This window comes from Rhagoletis zephyria, unplaced genomic scaffold (genome assembly GCF_001687245.7).
Source record: "Rhagoletis zephyria isolate East Lansing unplaced genomic scaffold, Rhagoletis_zephyria_1.1 Rzeph_scaffold_08058, whole genome shotgun sequence".
Taxonomy (NCBI): Eukaryota; Metazoa; Arthropoda; class Insecta; order Diptera; family Tephritidae; genus Rhagoletis; species Rhagoletis zephyria.
In genome coordinates this window covers 1,900-20,167 of record NW_016165139.1, presented here as the reverse complement: position 1 = coordinate 20,167, position 18,268 = coordinate 1,900, and the positions used below count along the sequence as shown (strand labels likewise).

At 34.4% G+C, this 18,268-nt stretch overlaps 1 protein-coding gene across 1 annotated transcript; it reads left to right on the top strand.

The window, feature by feature from the left end:
* The first annotated feature begins 675 nt into the window (after window positions 1-675).
* Window positions 676-14,939, top strand: LOC108374726 (uncharacterized). Its single transcript, XM_017630723.1, has 4 exons — window positions 676-1,174; window positions 13,533-13,897; window positions 13,993-14,115; window positions 14,316-14,939. Exons 1-4 carry the CDS (start codon window positions 1,158-1,160, stop codon window positions 14,462-14,464), a joined length of 654 nt encoding a protein of 217 aa, XP_017486212.1. The 5' UTR covers window positions 676-1,157; the 3' UTR covers window positions 14,465-14,939.
* The last annotated feature ends 3,329 nt before the right edge of the window (window positions 14,940-18,268 follow it).

The window sequence follows — 18,268 nt, the reverse complement described above, 5'->3', positions numbered from 1 at the left end:
TAACATCCAAAAATGTATTCAAATATATCATTTCTGCTAACCAAATTTTTTTTAAGAAACTGTAAGAATTTTCGATTTTCAAGCAAAATTTAATAACTCTTTTAGCACAAGCTATGGATGGCAAGTACTGAAGTGTGTCGAATAATTTTCACCCTTTATGGCTAGAGAATTTCTGCAAAAAAAAATAAAATCAAATTCTACAATAACAACAAAACAAGTATGGTGTTAACGTCAGAGTAACTCTGCCAACGTGTACGGTGTACCCATACCTGTTATATACTACGTGTGTCCCACAACCCGAATCTACATACATATTTATTCATAGCGCTCGAAGCAACTACAAGTACGGGGCGAGTATGTATATGAAGTTAGGTATCAATATGTACATATTTTGTATATAAATACATTAGTGTGCCCGTATTTGAAGATATATATTTATGTTTAGATGTACGCATGTATGCTTGCACACTAACACAAACACAGCAGATTAATGAACAAACTCTGCAACTACTTAACTTCAAATCAATATTCACCAGCAACTCAGTAACAGCGCTGGAACAGACATATACATATGTACATGTATATGCATACAGCCATCGACTGCGCCTTCAAGAAAAGCGTCAGTGCTCGTGCCATAGACAAAGCCACAGCCACAGCCGGCGAGGCAGCCAGCCAACCAGCCAACCAGCCAACCAGCCAGCCAGCCATCGTCACCGTCAACGTCCGTCGCTGTGCCGTCAGCAGACCAATTTAAAATTGTTTTCTTGAGTCTAGTGAATTTGAAATGCCAAACAGTCGTTGTTAAGAAGTGATTGTGGCCTCACACGCTCAACTCCAGCTCGGCGCTCAAGTACGGTGGCGAAATCATAAAAAGAAACTAATCAACCAACCAACCAACCAACCAACCAATTAAACGCCTATAAACGCCTGTAATATTTTCAATTTGTAAACTGCAACACGCAGCCTAACTAAGGCTTTGCTAAAGAGAAGAGAAAAAAAGATTTACAAAAAACCGAAAGTACTTACTACCAGATTTTGTGTAATTACGCGTTCGTTCGATTGGAAAAAATCTGCAGTTAACGTTTTTTAATTACATACCGTTAAAACTCCGCACACACACACACGCACGCACGCGCACACACTCTCAACAAACAAATATGAAGTACTTCAACATGTGAGTGTTACTCCTTCTGCTATGTTATAACCAATTTTATTGTTTTTTTTTTCAAACGGATTATACGATTTTAGTTGATGTAGTAAATAAATTGTAATAGACATTTTGCAACATTTTGAATTTGAAAAAAAAAGTGCAGTGAACTTGCAATGAAGTAAAAACGGCATACATTAGTTCCTCAAAACACGAAATAGTATAATAATAAGGTGAAGTTGTGCAAAGCAAAGCTGTCGGAAATGCAAACATGCCAAGTATTTAGGTTGAGCAGCACACGAGTTCGTGCCTTAAGTCTTTTGATTTGCACTTAGTGCTGGAATTGGATATCTAGTAAGTGGCATACTAAGCTGGCATTAAAATGCTGTTTATTAGTGTGCTAAAAAGAAGGTATACCAGTTTCCTTTCTGAATATGTACATTTAAAAATGTGCTTTCCAAGTGTCACCATTCGGAGGGAGGGCATACCAAATTCTCGCTAAGAAATTGTCCTTGGAGTAGTTGTATTTAAGACGACTTTGGAAAGACAAAAGAGCAGTATTTGGCTACTCAATATTTAGTTTTTTTTATATATCTCCTAGACCCAGGCAAAGATTTGTGTACTGCTTTGACAATATTTCGCTTCTTACTTAGCTTTTTCTGGTTATTTTTGAAACGAAATATGAATAGAGGAAAGAGATCTGATTTAATGCTTATATGCGCAGTTTATGCCACTATTCGTTTAAATTAAAATTATATAACAAATTCCAGCAAAACTTATCTAGATACAAATATACATAGCATAACATAAAAGTTATTCCCATTCAATTTTTGTTCAAATTACTTTCGTGTAAGTGATTTGAACTTTCTATGGAAGGACCCTTGTAGAGCATTTTTTGTTTACCAGATTTGAAATGTTCAGAATGGAAAGATAAATCCATTTAGCCCTGTATAGCTGTGCATCCTTCTGAGCGCGCGATATCTCAAGCAAAAATTTTGAATTTGAGGGCGGATGATATTGAAAAAAAGAAGAAAACGAGATATAACCACGGCCACTTACATATACTGAAGCCAACTCATCCAAAATGTATGCTTTGGATAACCTCCTTGCAAGAATTTATTTTATTTAATTTTTTTAATTTTGGAAGATGGTCATGACACCGCCATATGATTACATGTTTATGTGCATTTCAGCAATCGTTTTATCAATATACCCGGAACTTAATGCAATTGTTGTGTTAAGTTTAACTAAGCCATTGGAAATTATTGCAATCGGCTTCGCTCGAGCTTGAACTTTTTTTTATTGCTTTTTATTTTGAAACTAAAAATCTCGAAAATTTATTTTTCTGATGTTTCATAAGTTTAAAATTGTGGATTCTTCAAATTATCAATATACATATGTATGTAGGAAAGAGCCTTGGACCTGAAGTATTTAGCTTGCCGATATCTACATATATCCAAGTCATCAGATCTGTACCCTTTCGTTCGATTTTTAAAAATGAAGTTCGAATTAAAGGACTTGAACTGTTAGGGTTAACTTTTCGAAGAGTTTAGTCTAAAGATGGGATCAGTCTTCTGAAAACTGCTAACCGCATTATTTTGGAACCACTTCACTTTGTGAGTATCTTACGGTTTTCACCTCTTAAAAATCGGACCACTTAGACATCCAGCGCCCTTCGTTCGAACTGAAAATTCGAAAGGAAATTCATTCGATCACGGATGCCGTTCTCTGAATTCTATTAGGAATGAGCAGATAAAATATGTACCTAAAAAATCGTGACTGCCTGCACAAGTTTGCAATACCATTCAACAGGCGCTGCCGCTGCTGCAAAAACCTGGTCTCAAAGAAGGCAGTTAAACACTGAATGCTAGGTTCTTGCAAGAGGTAAGACACTTGGCAAACCAATCCAATTGAGTATTTCAGAATATATTCGCCTCTATAAATTGTATTGGGATAAAATTTTCACCAAATTTTGTGCGAATACCCAATCATGTGACACTGCCTTTATACATACGAATATACATACGCAAATACGAAAAATAAAACAATATACTCTTTTATAAAAAAAAATAAAAATAATTAAAACCATTCCTTCGTGGCACTTCACTTATAATGAAGCCCAGAGTTTTACTCATTATATAACCGCATAGATTATCACAACAAAAACTTGTTACTGGTTTCCCATGAGAAATCAAGCTGGTAATTTTGTGAAAAAAAAAAACAAAAAATAATTAATGCAAAAAAAAAAATACTTAAAAGAAGACTTGTCTATTTGAACTTTACTATTCGATTTAAATCAACATTAATGCTTAAAATGGCGAGATGCAAAACTGGTTGTAGTCTAAGGGGGGAAAAACACACAAATGAAGATGCATAGAAAACAAGAAAAAAAAATGTTCAGAAGCCCACAATGTAAAAATTTAAAAATAAAGCAAAGGTAAAATCACATCAACAAATGGCGTACATAATAGCAACAGAAGAAGTAGAGGAAAATGCAGATGCAGTAGCCAAAATTAGCCGCAGAAATGGAGAAACTTTAACGAATTTTGGCCGAAAATTTTCGAAAAAAAAGCTGATGGCAAATACACTTATGCATCACAAATGGCTGGATTAGTAATTCACATTATTTTTCTTCAAGAATCAGGCTTATATCTTTATTTCTTGACATTATAATGCTTTAATTTATTAAAATGTTAACGTATGGTCGACTTTAAGGAAAATTTGTGAAAACTATACTTTTTTCCTGTGCCTTTTGTTGTAAGAAGCTATAAAGAGCTTTAAGGAACGATAAAAGCTCTACCGATACGTATGTACATATATCGATAGCAAATATTGTACTAAGTAATCAAGTATTGCTTTTGCGTACAATTTTCTACGTCACGTCTTGCGGAGAAATGATTTCAAGGCCGTTTTGTATCACTGCTCTGTCCATCAACAATGTCTGCAGCAGCTGCACCAATCAGCTCAAACCACAACAGCTGCGGTAAATTTCGCAAAGTCAGTAGGTAAGACGTTTTAGCCAGCGCCAACCCAGTCGACATACATACCAACCAACATATGAGCAGAGTATACATACATACATGTATGTATTAAAAGTCCAAAAGCACGAAGGTGACCCGCGCGCCCAGCCCACTGACCACTTCTATTTCGATTGCAGTTGCAATTCGTTATTCATTTACCAGTTTCTTGTAATTTTCATTTGACTGGCGATGCTGGCATCCACCAATTGGTGGTGCTAATGCAGCAATCAAGTCAACCGGCTTTGCATGCACGCGCTGCGCTCGTACATAGAATCAGCTAAAGCTATTTATGTTCGTATTGCAAATTATTAGTTTAATTACAAATTTAACACGCGTTTAAATTAACGGCTCCACCGCACAAACATACACACACATACGGGCGCGCACAATCAAACACACCGACACATGCATACGCACAGAGGCCAATTGAGAGTGTAGCCAACGAGTTAAGCAGGCATTCAAGCAGACAGATGTAGGCAAATGATATGTTAATGCTGGCTAAAATCAAATTTAATTGCATCTACATATGTATGCAAAGCAATTGACTGTGTTTGATTGTGTGCTTACATTTCATTACTTTCTGCGTGTTAGTTAAAATTCGCTTGTTGTTTTGTGTGAATGTGTGCGTCGATTACTGCAACAGCCCGCAGCGGCATTTTTTCGCATTTTTTACATTGAACGATTACGGTTACTTACGGTTCGAGAGTTTTCTGTGCTAATGCAGGATTAGTTTTGTTTTCAAACTTTAATAAATACTCGTAATACATACATTTATATGTATACTCGGTTATTGATGTAGAATTGCAAATTTTTGGCGCATGAAATTTTGGAAATTAAGCAATATCGCGCAGTGATTTCGTTAGATACAGGGTAAAAAGTAATAAAACTTATGCGACGAAATCAAACTTGTTGGCTCGGTATTGAGTAAAACCAAATGCAAGTGACTTTTGGATGTCAATAATACTATGTTGATGGCTTTTTTCGAGTTTAGCTCAAATAAGGAAGATATCCTTAATTGAATCCCTGCGCACAATTTATTGTTTAATTAGGTTAAGTTCTTGAAAGATGTTCTAAAAAAATACTCATATGAGGGTTTTTGATACGAGGTATTCATTTTTGAAGTTCGTTTATTATTAGCTTTGCGCTAGATGGCGCTGTAGACCAATTTTATTGAATTTCATTGAGTTTTTATTAAGAGACGAGTGCTGGCATCAGAAGTTTCTATCTCACATTCATTTGCCAAAAGGAGTTATATTCAAAATGTATTTGCAAGCATACGCTGAAACTTAACTCGTTAGTTTTACTCTCTCGCTCTGAGTGATTTTTTGTTTATTTATTTTTTTTTCAGTTTTCTAGATTTCGGTAGAGGAATATGGGATTGCACCTGATATTTTCTCTTCTGCCAGTTTTCATAATAAATTCGACTAAAAAATAATAATTGATGTTTATTAATTAATTTTTATACTTACATTGCTTTCGTGAAACTGGTCATATTAGTTTATCTCATCCAATTCAATTCTTTTCAATTTTTGTATTTTTTTTACATCTAAATTTTTTCGAAACTTGAATATAAAAAATTGTTTTAAGCCATGCATCGAAATAGCCAATTACTGCGTACACTTTCAATACTTTACACACCATTCCGAAACCTTTGTTAACGCATAACAAAAGACTTAAGCGGCGTACCGGCATTTGAATACAAATCGTTGAGTGAATTGGTTAACCAAAATTACTGCGAAAATTTAACTAGGTGAATGCTTGAGAGCTAAAAAATTAAAACTTAAAATGAAATAGCTTATAATGTGAAATACCAGAAAAAACAACTAAATTGGAGTTTATGTAAAACAAGCCTATACACATACCTACATATGTATGTACATACACTTACAAACATACTCGACGTGAGGGGTCTATATCATTCAATACTCTCTGACTACAATTTTAATAAACTACATTTCTGATACTTAAGTCAAACTCTGATTCAACTTTTTACTTTACTTCGCTTGAAAATATTAAAAATACTTGGCACTCCTACCGTTTGTCGGTGTGGGTCCTTCTGCTCTTGTTACTTCCATAATATTTGTAGACTCCGTTTATTTTTATTTTGTACCGATAGATGCCGTGTCGAAGGATCTTTTCATTGGCGCCTCAGCATCCATGCGTACAACATGGCCAAGCCAGCACAATCCTCGTATTTTTATGCGCTTAACTATATGCATGTCCTTAAAAACCTCGCACAGTTAGTCATCCCATCTTCTTCAGAACCCGTCGCACACATCATAGATGTTGCGTAGAGTAGTTCTCTCGAAAGCCCTCAAAACCGTCTCATCTTTGTTCATCTTTCATGTTTCTGCACCATATAAAATAGCGGACATGATGCGAGATTTGTAGAGCAAAGTTTTTATTCGTCGAAAAAGCGCTCTGCTTTTCAATTGCCTACCGAGCGCAAAGTAGCACCTGTTGGCAAGAGTTATTTTTCACTTGTTCTCCAGGCTGGAATCGTTGGTGGTATTTATGCTGGATCTTATGTAGATAAAGCGCTTAACTACTTCAAAGTTATACACAACTGGACAATGACGTGTGTCCCAACCCGCGAGGACTTTTTATATGCGGCTGGGCGGCACTTTGTCTCGCAGTTCTTTTCCAAGATTTGGCTTATTGTGAATACATGTTCTATGATGCATTAACCGGGTCTAAAGCCACACTGATACGGCCCAATCGGTTCTTTGAAAATAGACTTTAGTCTTTCACACAATATGCCGATAAGGCCCTATATACCATATATATTAAGAAGGCTGATCCCGCGGTAGTTTGCGCATAAGGCGGGGTCGCCTTTTTTATGGAATGCTATTTTAATCTCATCATGTTGGGGTGGTTTTGAATAAAAAATAAACATAAATTCATGGCAACCACTGAGTATACCTAGCTAGCTAGAATATTCTATTTTAAACACGAATTCCAATCGCCGCCTGTCTTCCCAGTTTAGGTGCTCGTATTGTATGCACATAAATGTTAGCTGGCCATCCTTAGTTTGCGAAATAATAAAAATTATGTTTAATGTTCGTTGCAACACTTGCCATTCCTTACCCACCCACTAAAGAGTCACGTTTCCAATTCGTGATGTTGAAACATGACACTAATGCTTAATGTAACTTCAATCGATGTATATGCATGAATGAGTTTTTTATATGTTACAAGCGCAAGTATACTTCTTCGGTGCATTTTGTTTAGGTAATGGTTAGTTTTAAAATTTTCATAGAACTGGGAGCTTCTTGCAAATCACTGCACAATCAATTTATAAATATTGTCAATATAAATATTTTTTTAAATTTCTTATGTTTACTTTTGTTGTTTAAATAGAAAGCTCAGGTTCTTCAGCGACTCCTTATCGCCGAATTGGCAAGGTGACCAGATATGATCGAATTTTTAACTTATTTAAAAATGAGCGCAACTACTCTCAATTAGCGCCAATTTTAACAACCTTTGATAACTTCTTTTCTCTTACTTACCAGCCGGTTGCGTCAGTAACTGAAACATAGAAAACACCACACAAAATTCTTTAAGCCGGTTTAGTTGCCGACTGGCACCTACAATATGTACATAATTAGTTCATCCTCTTGCGATGTACAAGTACGAGCATTAGTGATTTTATGCAAACAATTATCGAAACAGGTTAATTTCGAAGAATTCAGAAAACTTTTTATTTAAGTGTGTACATACTGTGTAGATACACTGCTACACATAATTATACGACCGCTTTATATTGATTATTTTGGACTATTTATTTTTATGTCATTTAATTTTAATTATTTTTTTTATAAGAATATAGCTCATTCTGTAACGAAACCCATATAACGGCTCTATTCCGTATCACTGATAAATTCTTGTCACAGTTTTTATTACGGAAAAATATATGTTTGAAAAAGTTAAATCTTGTCAGTAAAAAAATTTGTCACCGATACAGAATTGGGCTATAAATCCTAGCTTCAAAGTTTGTACAAAAATGAAAAAGTTCGACAAAATTTCATAAAAATTTCACGTCTTTCTATTCAAATTTGCAGAAAAATTTTTGCTATGTAGTTTTATTTTATAGGCTATTTTAGTATAATAAATTAAAAGTAATTTTTTGATTTTTGATCATTTTTTTTGCACTTCCATATATAAAAAAAAATGTCGAACATTCTTCGTGTAAAAAACAGACTAGTGACACTATCAACAAATAGAAACTGTCAAAATTCAACGGTATTTGAAGCTATCAAACTGCATACCAAAAAATGTTCTAAAATTTTGTCAATAATGTCCAAAAAGGTAATTTAAAAATACTCTCCGGTATTTAAAAAATAAAGTATTTCAAAATAACAAGTTGAATAAATGAACTGCTGCTCAACCAGCGAATGCTCCCCTCTCGCAAATTGTCGCTGACAATACTGAAAAACAGTGAGAAATTCATTGATTTTTTTAAATTTTTGTGAAAAGTTGAATATAAGTTCAATATTTGTGAGTAGTCTCATCATATAATTATGAAACGCATCTGAATATGTACTATACTTACGTATAAACACAAATACAATTGCAGCGTTGATGAAAATATTTGTGCGTAAACCAGCGTAACCAACTCATTTATGAGAATTCCCCAATTTCGAAAATGAAATTCACCGATTTTGCCCGAAATTTCGTAAAATTTCCCACCCATAGATATTTTCTTACTTACAAAAAAAAAAATTATGTATTTTGATATATAACTGGTCTTTCTGTTTATTGTATTTCTAAAAATATTTCATCTTTCAACTTTTATGAAGTTAGTTAATAAATAAAGAATAAAAAATATTTTTATAATATTTACATACATGCAGTGATCGAACAATTTTTACTCGCACCAATTTTTTGAATTTTTTTTTTTGTTAATTAATTTGAATTTCTTTGTTTTTATAAAAATATAGTTCATTCTTTAAAAAAAAAAAACGTATAAATCCAAGTTTCAAACTTTGTGCAATATTTGAAAAAAAATTCAACTTTCGTAAAAATTTCGACCTTGTTAGTTTGATATTCTAGAAATATTTTGATATAAAAATTTTCGTTTTAGGATTTTTTTCCGAAATTGTTGCGAGTTTCTTCCATATAAAAATAAATTGTGTTTATTCGATATATGATAGCAAATACGACAAAAAAATTCTAAAAAATCAACGCTAATTTTTAGCCATTTGAAACTTTATTATACTAGAACTGAACGAGCTGAAATTCCCCACAAAACACGGTTCATCCCCGCAAACCGGGCAATTCCCCACGAGTTGGCTTCCCTGGTGTATACTGATATTAATAAACACTGTTGTTGTTTAAATTTTTTTTACCTTTACATGTATACAACATATCTACGAATTATATGTACAACTTTAAAGAAATAGGTAATCAATTTTCGTGCCAACAAATCGCTGTATATTTCTTCTTGTTTTTTTTTTTGTATGGATACTTCTTTGCTGCTTCCACTACGTGCTATTCAAAGCTTTAGCTACTTCTTTACTATTTTTTTTTTTTTTTTGTTTTTGCAAAAACACAAATTAATACCCACTGCAAATACTCGTATAAAAATGCTGATCGAGTGAATGCGGCACCTTTATTCTTTGTGTTACTTGTTGACAAACCGGTTGCATGAAAACCGTAACATCAAATCAAATAGCTCAAAGTTTATTTTAAATAAATAGTCTCTAACTTGCATGTATGCCTCATTTCAGTTTCAATACACATTTCTACATTTGATTTTTTTTCGATCTAAATCTAATTTTTATGACCAAGTCCATACGAATATGCAGCCACTATCGCATACAAATGACTCGGAATGACCAATTATTCCGGCTATCTTTGTGCTTCTTTCGTGCAAAATAATTAATTGTGCCACTCAAGCGAAGAATAGCCAAAAATACCAGCGGCAAAAAAACAATAACGATTTTGTTATGTAACCTGATCAGTGACAGCAACACCAACCAATAACAACAATGGCAGCAGCAGGCACATGATTATGGCCAGCAATTTGTAGTACGTCCATGTGTCCATTGAAATGAAATGAGATGTGCTGTGCTTGCGAATGTGAATGTGAATGTGTGAAATGATGTGATTGCAATTGTAATGCGCTGAAGTGTTGGTGTTGGAAAGGCGTTTGCTGCACCCGCAGAAAAACAGGTCGCAATTGTGTTGGCGGGCCTGAGGTCAACTGTTTTGTATTACTACACATTTCCTAGAAATGTATGGCCTTATTTCTGAATAGCTGAAGTCTATTGCAAATCGTGCGATGGTTTGACTCATCACACCTTCGTTTTTTGCAGATTTAATGCTTATGGGCTACAGTTCGCTTTATAAATAATTTGTATTTTGCAATGGACTTTAGCAATGCTACAATATAATCTCACAGGAGGATACATAAATTTATTTAAAATAAGTACTACGTCGGAAGCGAAAAAGGGAATATTTAGTAATCAGCTGCTCGTATGCGAAAAGTTCATGATTTACGGATTTTAATTCCTCCTAAACTAAGTACTAAAACATTCAACATCGTAACCAAAAAATGTTGATAAAAGGACCTATGAAATTCTTAGGATTGTCGATTGATAGGGCATTTTTGTCTAATGGAATGCACGTCAAGCGAATACGCCATCTTGAACACGATTTCGTTGTAGCTACAGGGACGGTTAGATGAAGATTGGTCGCAACGCCCAAGAAGCAAATATTTGCTCTTTGCTAGCATAAATCCCGGATCACTGTGTTGAAACTTACCAGCGTGGTTGATAAAATTATGTACATTGTGGATGCTTGTATCAGACTAATCTTGCACTCATTAAACCTAAATATTTGCAGGAAGTTGAGCTCCTATTTCCGGTTCGTTTTCGTTCCCGTAACTTGTATTCCTCTTAATCAATTCTCTACCGGCCATCGAGAAATTACTCGACTTTGCGCGATCGTTCCTTCTTTCAATAAACCCAATTCTATAATAGGGGCTTCACACAGGCTTCTAGTCAAGCAATTATTATGATGTTTAATATGTATTGACTTTCTGGCACTATTTCATAACCAATTGACCCTATTTAATTTTGTATGTGGAAATACCAAATAGCGATAGCTAAACTACTTTTTAAATCGAGTTGGAGTTACTTATGTTTGAACTTAATATAAGCCTTCCAGCAGACACTGGAGCGGTGTACATTTTGTGAGGGCCTGTAGGAAATATATATGTGTTATCATTGAGGACATCCGAAAGGGTGAGAGTATGATGAATTTTTGGCGGAAATTCCTTTCAAAATACGAAATAAAAATATATCAGGAATATTTCACTGAACTAAAAAGTTTTCCAGTTCGCCTAACAAAATGAAATTTTGGGAAATATCAAAAATATGCAACTTACACATGTGACAAATTGTAGTATGTACTTGTTTCGATACATTTAAAAATAAATACTTATCTCAAATGTGTGCAGCTCCAAACCAAGCTATAACTCAGCCAGCATTTTGATAGCAGCCACAGAGCTGCAAAGGCTTCGTGCTAGCATTGACTTTGGTGTTGGCGCTTCGACAGCTATTAGTGCATTTTAAATTCGAACAATTCAAAGCGGCTGCAATATTTACCGCTATGACAGTTATAAACGTGCCACCGGTACTAAGCAACTGGGAAAAGCGGTCAAAAGAATAACGGTAAATACATGGATATGTAGAAGAGTTAGAAATCGTATATGTAAACATACATATGTATGTACCTAATTGTAGGCATGTATATGATATAAATGTACATATGTACATACCTATAAGGTACTCACATATGAATATGTGCGTACATACTCTTCTATGACTTAATGTAGCTAAGCTTGTATGTAAATTAGGGTGCCCATCGATTTTTTTTTTTTTTAATTTCAAGATCCTATCCCCTAATTCCGCTCCTTTTTATGACAAATATTATTGCCTATTTTTAAAGATTTTTAAAAAATCAGTTAGAGGTGGCAACCTATCATTTCATGCCAGAAAATACCGTTTTGGAGATTTGTCAGTTTTTGAATGTCTATTTTACATTAGATTTTAAAGATCGAATGAGTTGTGAGAAGAAGACTTATAGGCCTTTAAAATGATGTATAATAATCTATTGTCGGACTTAAATTGTTGGGATTTTAAAAAAATATATATATTTTCTAAACTTTTTTAGATTTTGGCCATCGCTTATTTCCACAATTTCAAAAATTTATTTTCAAATAAACTGATACCCCATTTATTGCAATCGAATAAAAATTGTCGAATTTTGGCAACATTTCCTAAATACAGCCTTGAAATTATATGCGTGTGTGTACTGGACTATTATATCTTTTTTTTTTGCAGTGTGGCCAAGGAGTTCATCAATATTAATTCAAAATTGATATACAATTGCTCTTTAGAAAAAAAATGGTTTTTCAAAAAATTTAAGGAAAAAATAGTCACACAAAAAATGATTAATCTCCAAAATCGCATTTTCTGACCTAAACGTAAGATCGCGACCTCTAAACGATTTTTAAGAAATCTATAAAAATACGCAATAATGTTTCTCATAAAAAGGAAAAAAAATTACCATGGGCACCCTAATGTACATAGATGTATATGTATGTATGTACGTAGAAGGATATGCATATGCATTTTATTAGCGTTCAATGCAAATACTTATTTGTTGTTTTGTTTTTTGCTAAAGCTAACGGTACCCTGGTAGCAGCAACATTAAAAAAAATGCCATTAGTATTTTTTTTCTTTCTCAAATCGCAGCTTCTAGTAAATGTGCGGGGTTTGTTTTTTTTTTAGTTTAAAACTGGTTATTTTGCATAAGCACTTGTTGTATATACAATTTAAATTCGGACTTGGCTTTGTGGCGTTGCTAGGTGCTACAAGTATCTAAATGAAACAGCAAATCTGGACAATAGCAGCAACAACAACAATTAGCGTACAGCAGTTTATGCGCGCTCGAACGATTTATTGATCGACTCTTAGCTGAAGTAACCACATAAATAAGTATCTTTCAGCTCGACCGTTGTGACGTATACGTAATTTTCTTCTTCTTCTTCGCCTTAAATTCTAGACCGTCTTCATTCCGCAGCGTCCTTCATAGATATGTACATACAAGTGAGCCTTCACTTCAACTTATTTTGATTATTTCATAATTTTTTTTTAATAGCCATTAGTAGCTAAACGTGTATGTATAGGTGTAGCTAGTATGTCTGTTGCAGAACGAAATTCCACAATAATTGCAACTTAACTCGTTAGACTTCATATTAAATCCAGTTTTTAAGCTTTAGCTGTAGATACTTATTTTCTTTGTTTGTGCTTGCGTTTAAATAAATTTTTGAGTTATAATTCGCTTATTTATTGCAGCACACTTTTGCTGGTAGTTCTTGCGTTGGCTTGCTGTATTTCGCTCACTTACGCGCAGGAGGAAGGCCCGGCTTCCCTTGGACCCAAACGACCGGCACTACGGCGTCCAGTCGGCGGAAAAGTGGCAAAAACTACAACCACACCACCACCCCCACAACAAGAAGACGAAGGGGACTACGGCGATGAGGATGCCAACAATCCAGAGGGTGAGGAGGGTGATGAGAACGATGCAGCCGCAAGCAGCACCACAACTACAACTGAAGCTCCCAAGAAGGTGATAGGTCCTGTCATTCGGCCATTCCGCTCGAACGATGATTTCTTGAATTCACTGAAACGTCGCCAGCAGGACGCTAAGAAACACAGAGGTAAGTAACTAAGATAAATAAAAAATAAAATGGATTTTTTGCTATAAGTAGATACAAAAAAATAAAAATAAAAAATGTACGACTTTAATTCACAGCTGTTGAGAAGCCAACTCCAAAGAGCAAGCAATCGCCAGCTGACGACGAAGGCGGAGACGAGGGCGCCGAATCTGCACCAGCACCAGCGCCTGCGAAAGGTTTCAAGGCAGGCAGCACAGCTTGTGAGTATTTTTTGTTTTATACGAACTTATGTATGTATGTATATAAGTACCAGTACTTACTAGCCTTGTAATAGCTAATTTTTTTCAATTTTGTTTCATATAAATACATTTATATATATTATATATATATCTGATATATGTACATATGACCTTTTTATGCCAACAATTTGTTTAATCATTCTCATTTGTACTCCCGCCAGTGAATCGCCGTAAGTTGTTGGCGAAGCCCGGCAAACCCGAACCACCAGCGCCTGCTGACGACACAGATGCGGAAGAATCCGAGCAAGAGCCCAAGGAACAAGCGAGACGCCTGCCGCACGCCCGTCTGGCTTTGAGGAAGCGCAACTAAGCTGTTTGCAGACTTACTTAGATTTTGTGTTTATCAGTTTTATCACACGAAGGGCACAAAATACAAAGAAATTGCGAATTTCTTTGAAAAACATTTCCGGCTTCTATCATTTCGATAAATTTCTTTAAGTTCGCTGAATGAAAATTGCTAGATCTGTCGCATTTAGCTCTGGTTTCACTTACTTTACTTAATGCCATGCACATAGTTCTGCGAATCTTAGTAGCACGCACGCTGTTTTGTTTCCTTTTCTAAACTTTGTTCTTCTATTAGTTTTAAGTTATTTTATTTTTTTTTATCTTTTTCATTGTTTTCGTGTGAGGAAATAAGTAATATCCTCAGTTCTCTTAAGCTTCTTAAAATGTGTTATAATTATTATTTTACATATACATTCATATGTATTTGGAATTACGTGTATATTATATACTATTTTATTGTACATACGGTCAGCGTAAATTTTACAAATTTGTCGTAAACTATTACAATAAACAAAAATATGTATTAATTAAAAATGTGAAAAATCAAATGTGTTTGTTAATCTGACGGGTTTTATTAACCGGAGTTAAATAATAAGAATTAGGGTGGTCTGTAGTTTGTGTGGAGCACATGTCAATTTTTTTCTATGTACAAAATAAAGACAGCAACGAAAATTTTTAAGTTTTAAACAAATTTTTAAGGTTCACTACCAGATTTTTTTTCAAATCTATTTTAATTCTCTTTTTTTATAAAAATTTAGTTTGTTCTTCCACAAAAAAAAAACAATAATTCCAGGTTTTAAATAAAATATTTAGGCTTGACATTGTTCATTATTTCAGTTTTCGGAAACATTTTGAATATGCACCTGTGTGGGCTTCGATTTTAATATAACAAAGGGCAAGTTTGAACAACCTAGGACTTACAGCTGATTTTGGTGAACTTATATATACATATGTATATATATATATTATTGACCACTTTCCTCCATGCACACCCTGTAAGCAAAAAAATTGCCAAAAATCAACAGTATTTCGCAGACACTCAAACTTACATTCAAATCATACAAACTATATATTCAAAATCTAATTAAAAATCTTGCAATTTACACGATTTTCTTTTTATTTTTTTTTAATAAATTTTACACAAAGTTTGAAGCTTAAGTGCTTGCATTTTTGTGTCGGAATAAACTATATTTTCGTAAAAAAACTTAAATTAAGTTGGAAATACATTGCCAAAAACCGGGCCGCAAGGCTTACTGAAGTGGCCTGCAGGTGGCTCAACGAGCCAAGGACCTTCTCTCCTTGAAATCAGGTTATTGTAACACACTCCCCTTCCTAGATAGGAGAGGATATGCCAACTGATGCAAATTAGAAATTCCAGGTTAAACCAAGTCTTTCTCTCCCTTGCCTTCTGACCACAGAAGTGGCCTTCCTCTTCCTCTGCTACCAGCATCAGATACGAAGCGCTTCCGTTCATACGTACAGCTGAGCAGTTGTGTTTTAATCTGCCGCACTATTTCTACATCGTTGTTAAGCACTGATGGACACTGCCTTATCCGCGGGCAAAGCTCTTTTAATCTTTCTATACATTTTGTATAGGCGCGAGCAGAGTAAAAGCTCTCTTTCTGCCCATCGCTGTTTAAAGGATATACAGCTCCTTATACACACTGTTATGGCCGTTGGGTTGGTTATGCCGGTAACCCACTTGATTTTCATGGTTTCGCCTTATAAAAATTACATCACATATCCATTTCACTGAGGTAGTAGAAGTACATGCATACACTTTTAAGTTCATGCATCTGATAAGTTCTGCAATTTTTCACCCAAATAGGCAGTGAGCTACTGGAAGCTGTCACTAAATTATATAAAATTTAAGTGGCTGATTCAAAACCAAAATTCCAATAATTTTAAAAAATTTCAAATTTAAAACCTGAAGAAAAGCAAACTGCAAAAAAAAACACGTTCGGAAAGCATCGTAAAAAAAGATGTTCTAATAACTGCAAAAAAACGTTCGGAAATGCATCAGCAAACAAATTTGTTCGAATAACGGTAACGAAAAAAAAAAATCGAATCATCAAGTGCACCCTGCGAATGTGCATGCATTTCTCTCCGAACGAACCCACGTTGGCAACCTGTGTTTTCCCACCATCTGTGGCTCACTAGCGTTAAAATTGGAAAAATACATTCACTACCAGTGTTCGGACTATGTTCCGATCTGAGTAGATTTACTCCGGTTTTAGAAAAATTTTAAATATTTATCCTCTACTCCGCTTGACTACAAATCTACTTCCCCTTCTCGTATTTTCTTGCGTTTCACCAGAGAACGTGTATGATACGTAATAAAACGACAATGAATTCATATACGTTCTCTGGTTTCACTGTTGCTCGACCCTATTAAGCTGGCATTTCAGGGTACTATTTTATATATATATAAGGAAAATTTGAAAGTTAGGGCGGGTCGAGCACCCCCTGCCCCTACCTGGCCACGCCCATGCTTCCACTCAACCGAGCGTAAAGAAGTTTACCTTCAAACAATTATACTCTTTACTTTTAAAAATTATGAAGATCTTAAAATTCAGTTTAGTGGCCAGGCTATAAACATCTTGAATGTTTTTGAACCTTATAACCCAATACATACATAAAAAAAAATCCAAACACATGAAAGACTCAGTATACTCACGAAACATGGGGCCAAATATAATAAAACTGCGTTTTTATGTCAGGTATTTTTTAAAAAGACTTTGAAATTGCAATTTTGTTATTAATTCAAAAAATTATTTAAAAAAATCCATTGAAATGTGGAAATTCTGAGGTCTAAAAATATATATATTTTTTTTTTTTTTCTCATAAGGACAAGTGAGGAGAAAGCATGTTTAATTTTTTTTATGCTAAACTAATAAAGCTATAAGGGCGAAATTCGAGGATTTTGCAGTGTATATATATTTAAGTCTTTAACCTTTTTTTTCTCACAAATAACTGTTAAAAATTTTTAAGGATATTCAAGGTCAAAGTTTTCTATAAATATTCGTAATTTTTGCGCAAGATATTTAATTTTGTTGAATTTTTGCAGAATTGCCCGTTTTTATTTTATGCCTAACTTGTTATTCTTTATTGTACTGAATTTTGTAATTAATTTTTTGAATTAGTATATTGTGATATTTCAAAGTCCTTTTAAAAGAAATTCTAACTTCGAAGAGAAAAACTAAAGACGCAGTTTTACTATATTTTGGACCTTAGTTTCGTGAAATGTATAGTGGTATTCACGAAAGTGAACAAGTGGCCTGGCAGTCTGTTGACATCAGTCGTTGCTTGAGCTGATCTGCTCTTTTGCCAGATTGCCAGGCCACTTGCTCCTTTGGTGAATACCACTTATGTATATTAATTTTTTCGTGTGTAAAATTGATTGATCTAAATTCATTTTTAGGAGGTATGATGAAATATTTTGTGCTGTTAGGCAAACTCGATCTGCCACAGAGCTGTAAATGTTTTGGTTAGGTACATAAAATTTAATTTTTCCCCACCAAAAAAACGGGGTTTCAATCAATGAATTAATTAGCCTTACCATCGCTAAAATGGCAACGCTAGCTAGTCGCTCAGCTGAGTTCGGATTTCTACTTTCATCCAATTTTCGTTTTTTCATTTTATGAGTTTGATAACAAATATGAAAACGCTGACGATAATAGCTACGATCAGTTGAATTTAGACGCTTGCAGTGACAAGATCTATTTTCGTGTGTTAAATACAGTTGAACGCATCAAACGCGAATTTGGAATACAAAAAAAAAATAGAACCTTTAAATACATTTTTCTTATATATATGCCTATATATATAT

Bases quoted from the DNA above. Each gene is read 5' to 3' on its own strand.
- LOC108374726 (XM_017630723.1), top strand. The intron at 13,898-13,992 runs GTAAGTAACTAA...TTTAATTCACAG, and splicing joins GGACGCTAAGAAACACAGAG to CTGTTGAGAAGCCAACTCCA. The intron at 14,116-14,315 runs GTGAGTATTTTT...TACTCCCGCCAG, and splicing joins CAAGGCAGGCAGCACAGCTT to TGAATCGCCGTAAGTTGTTG.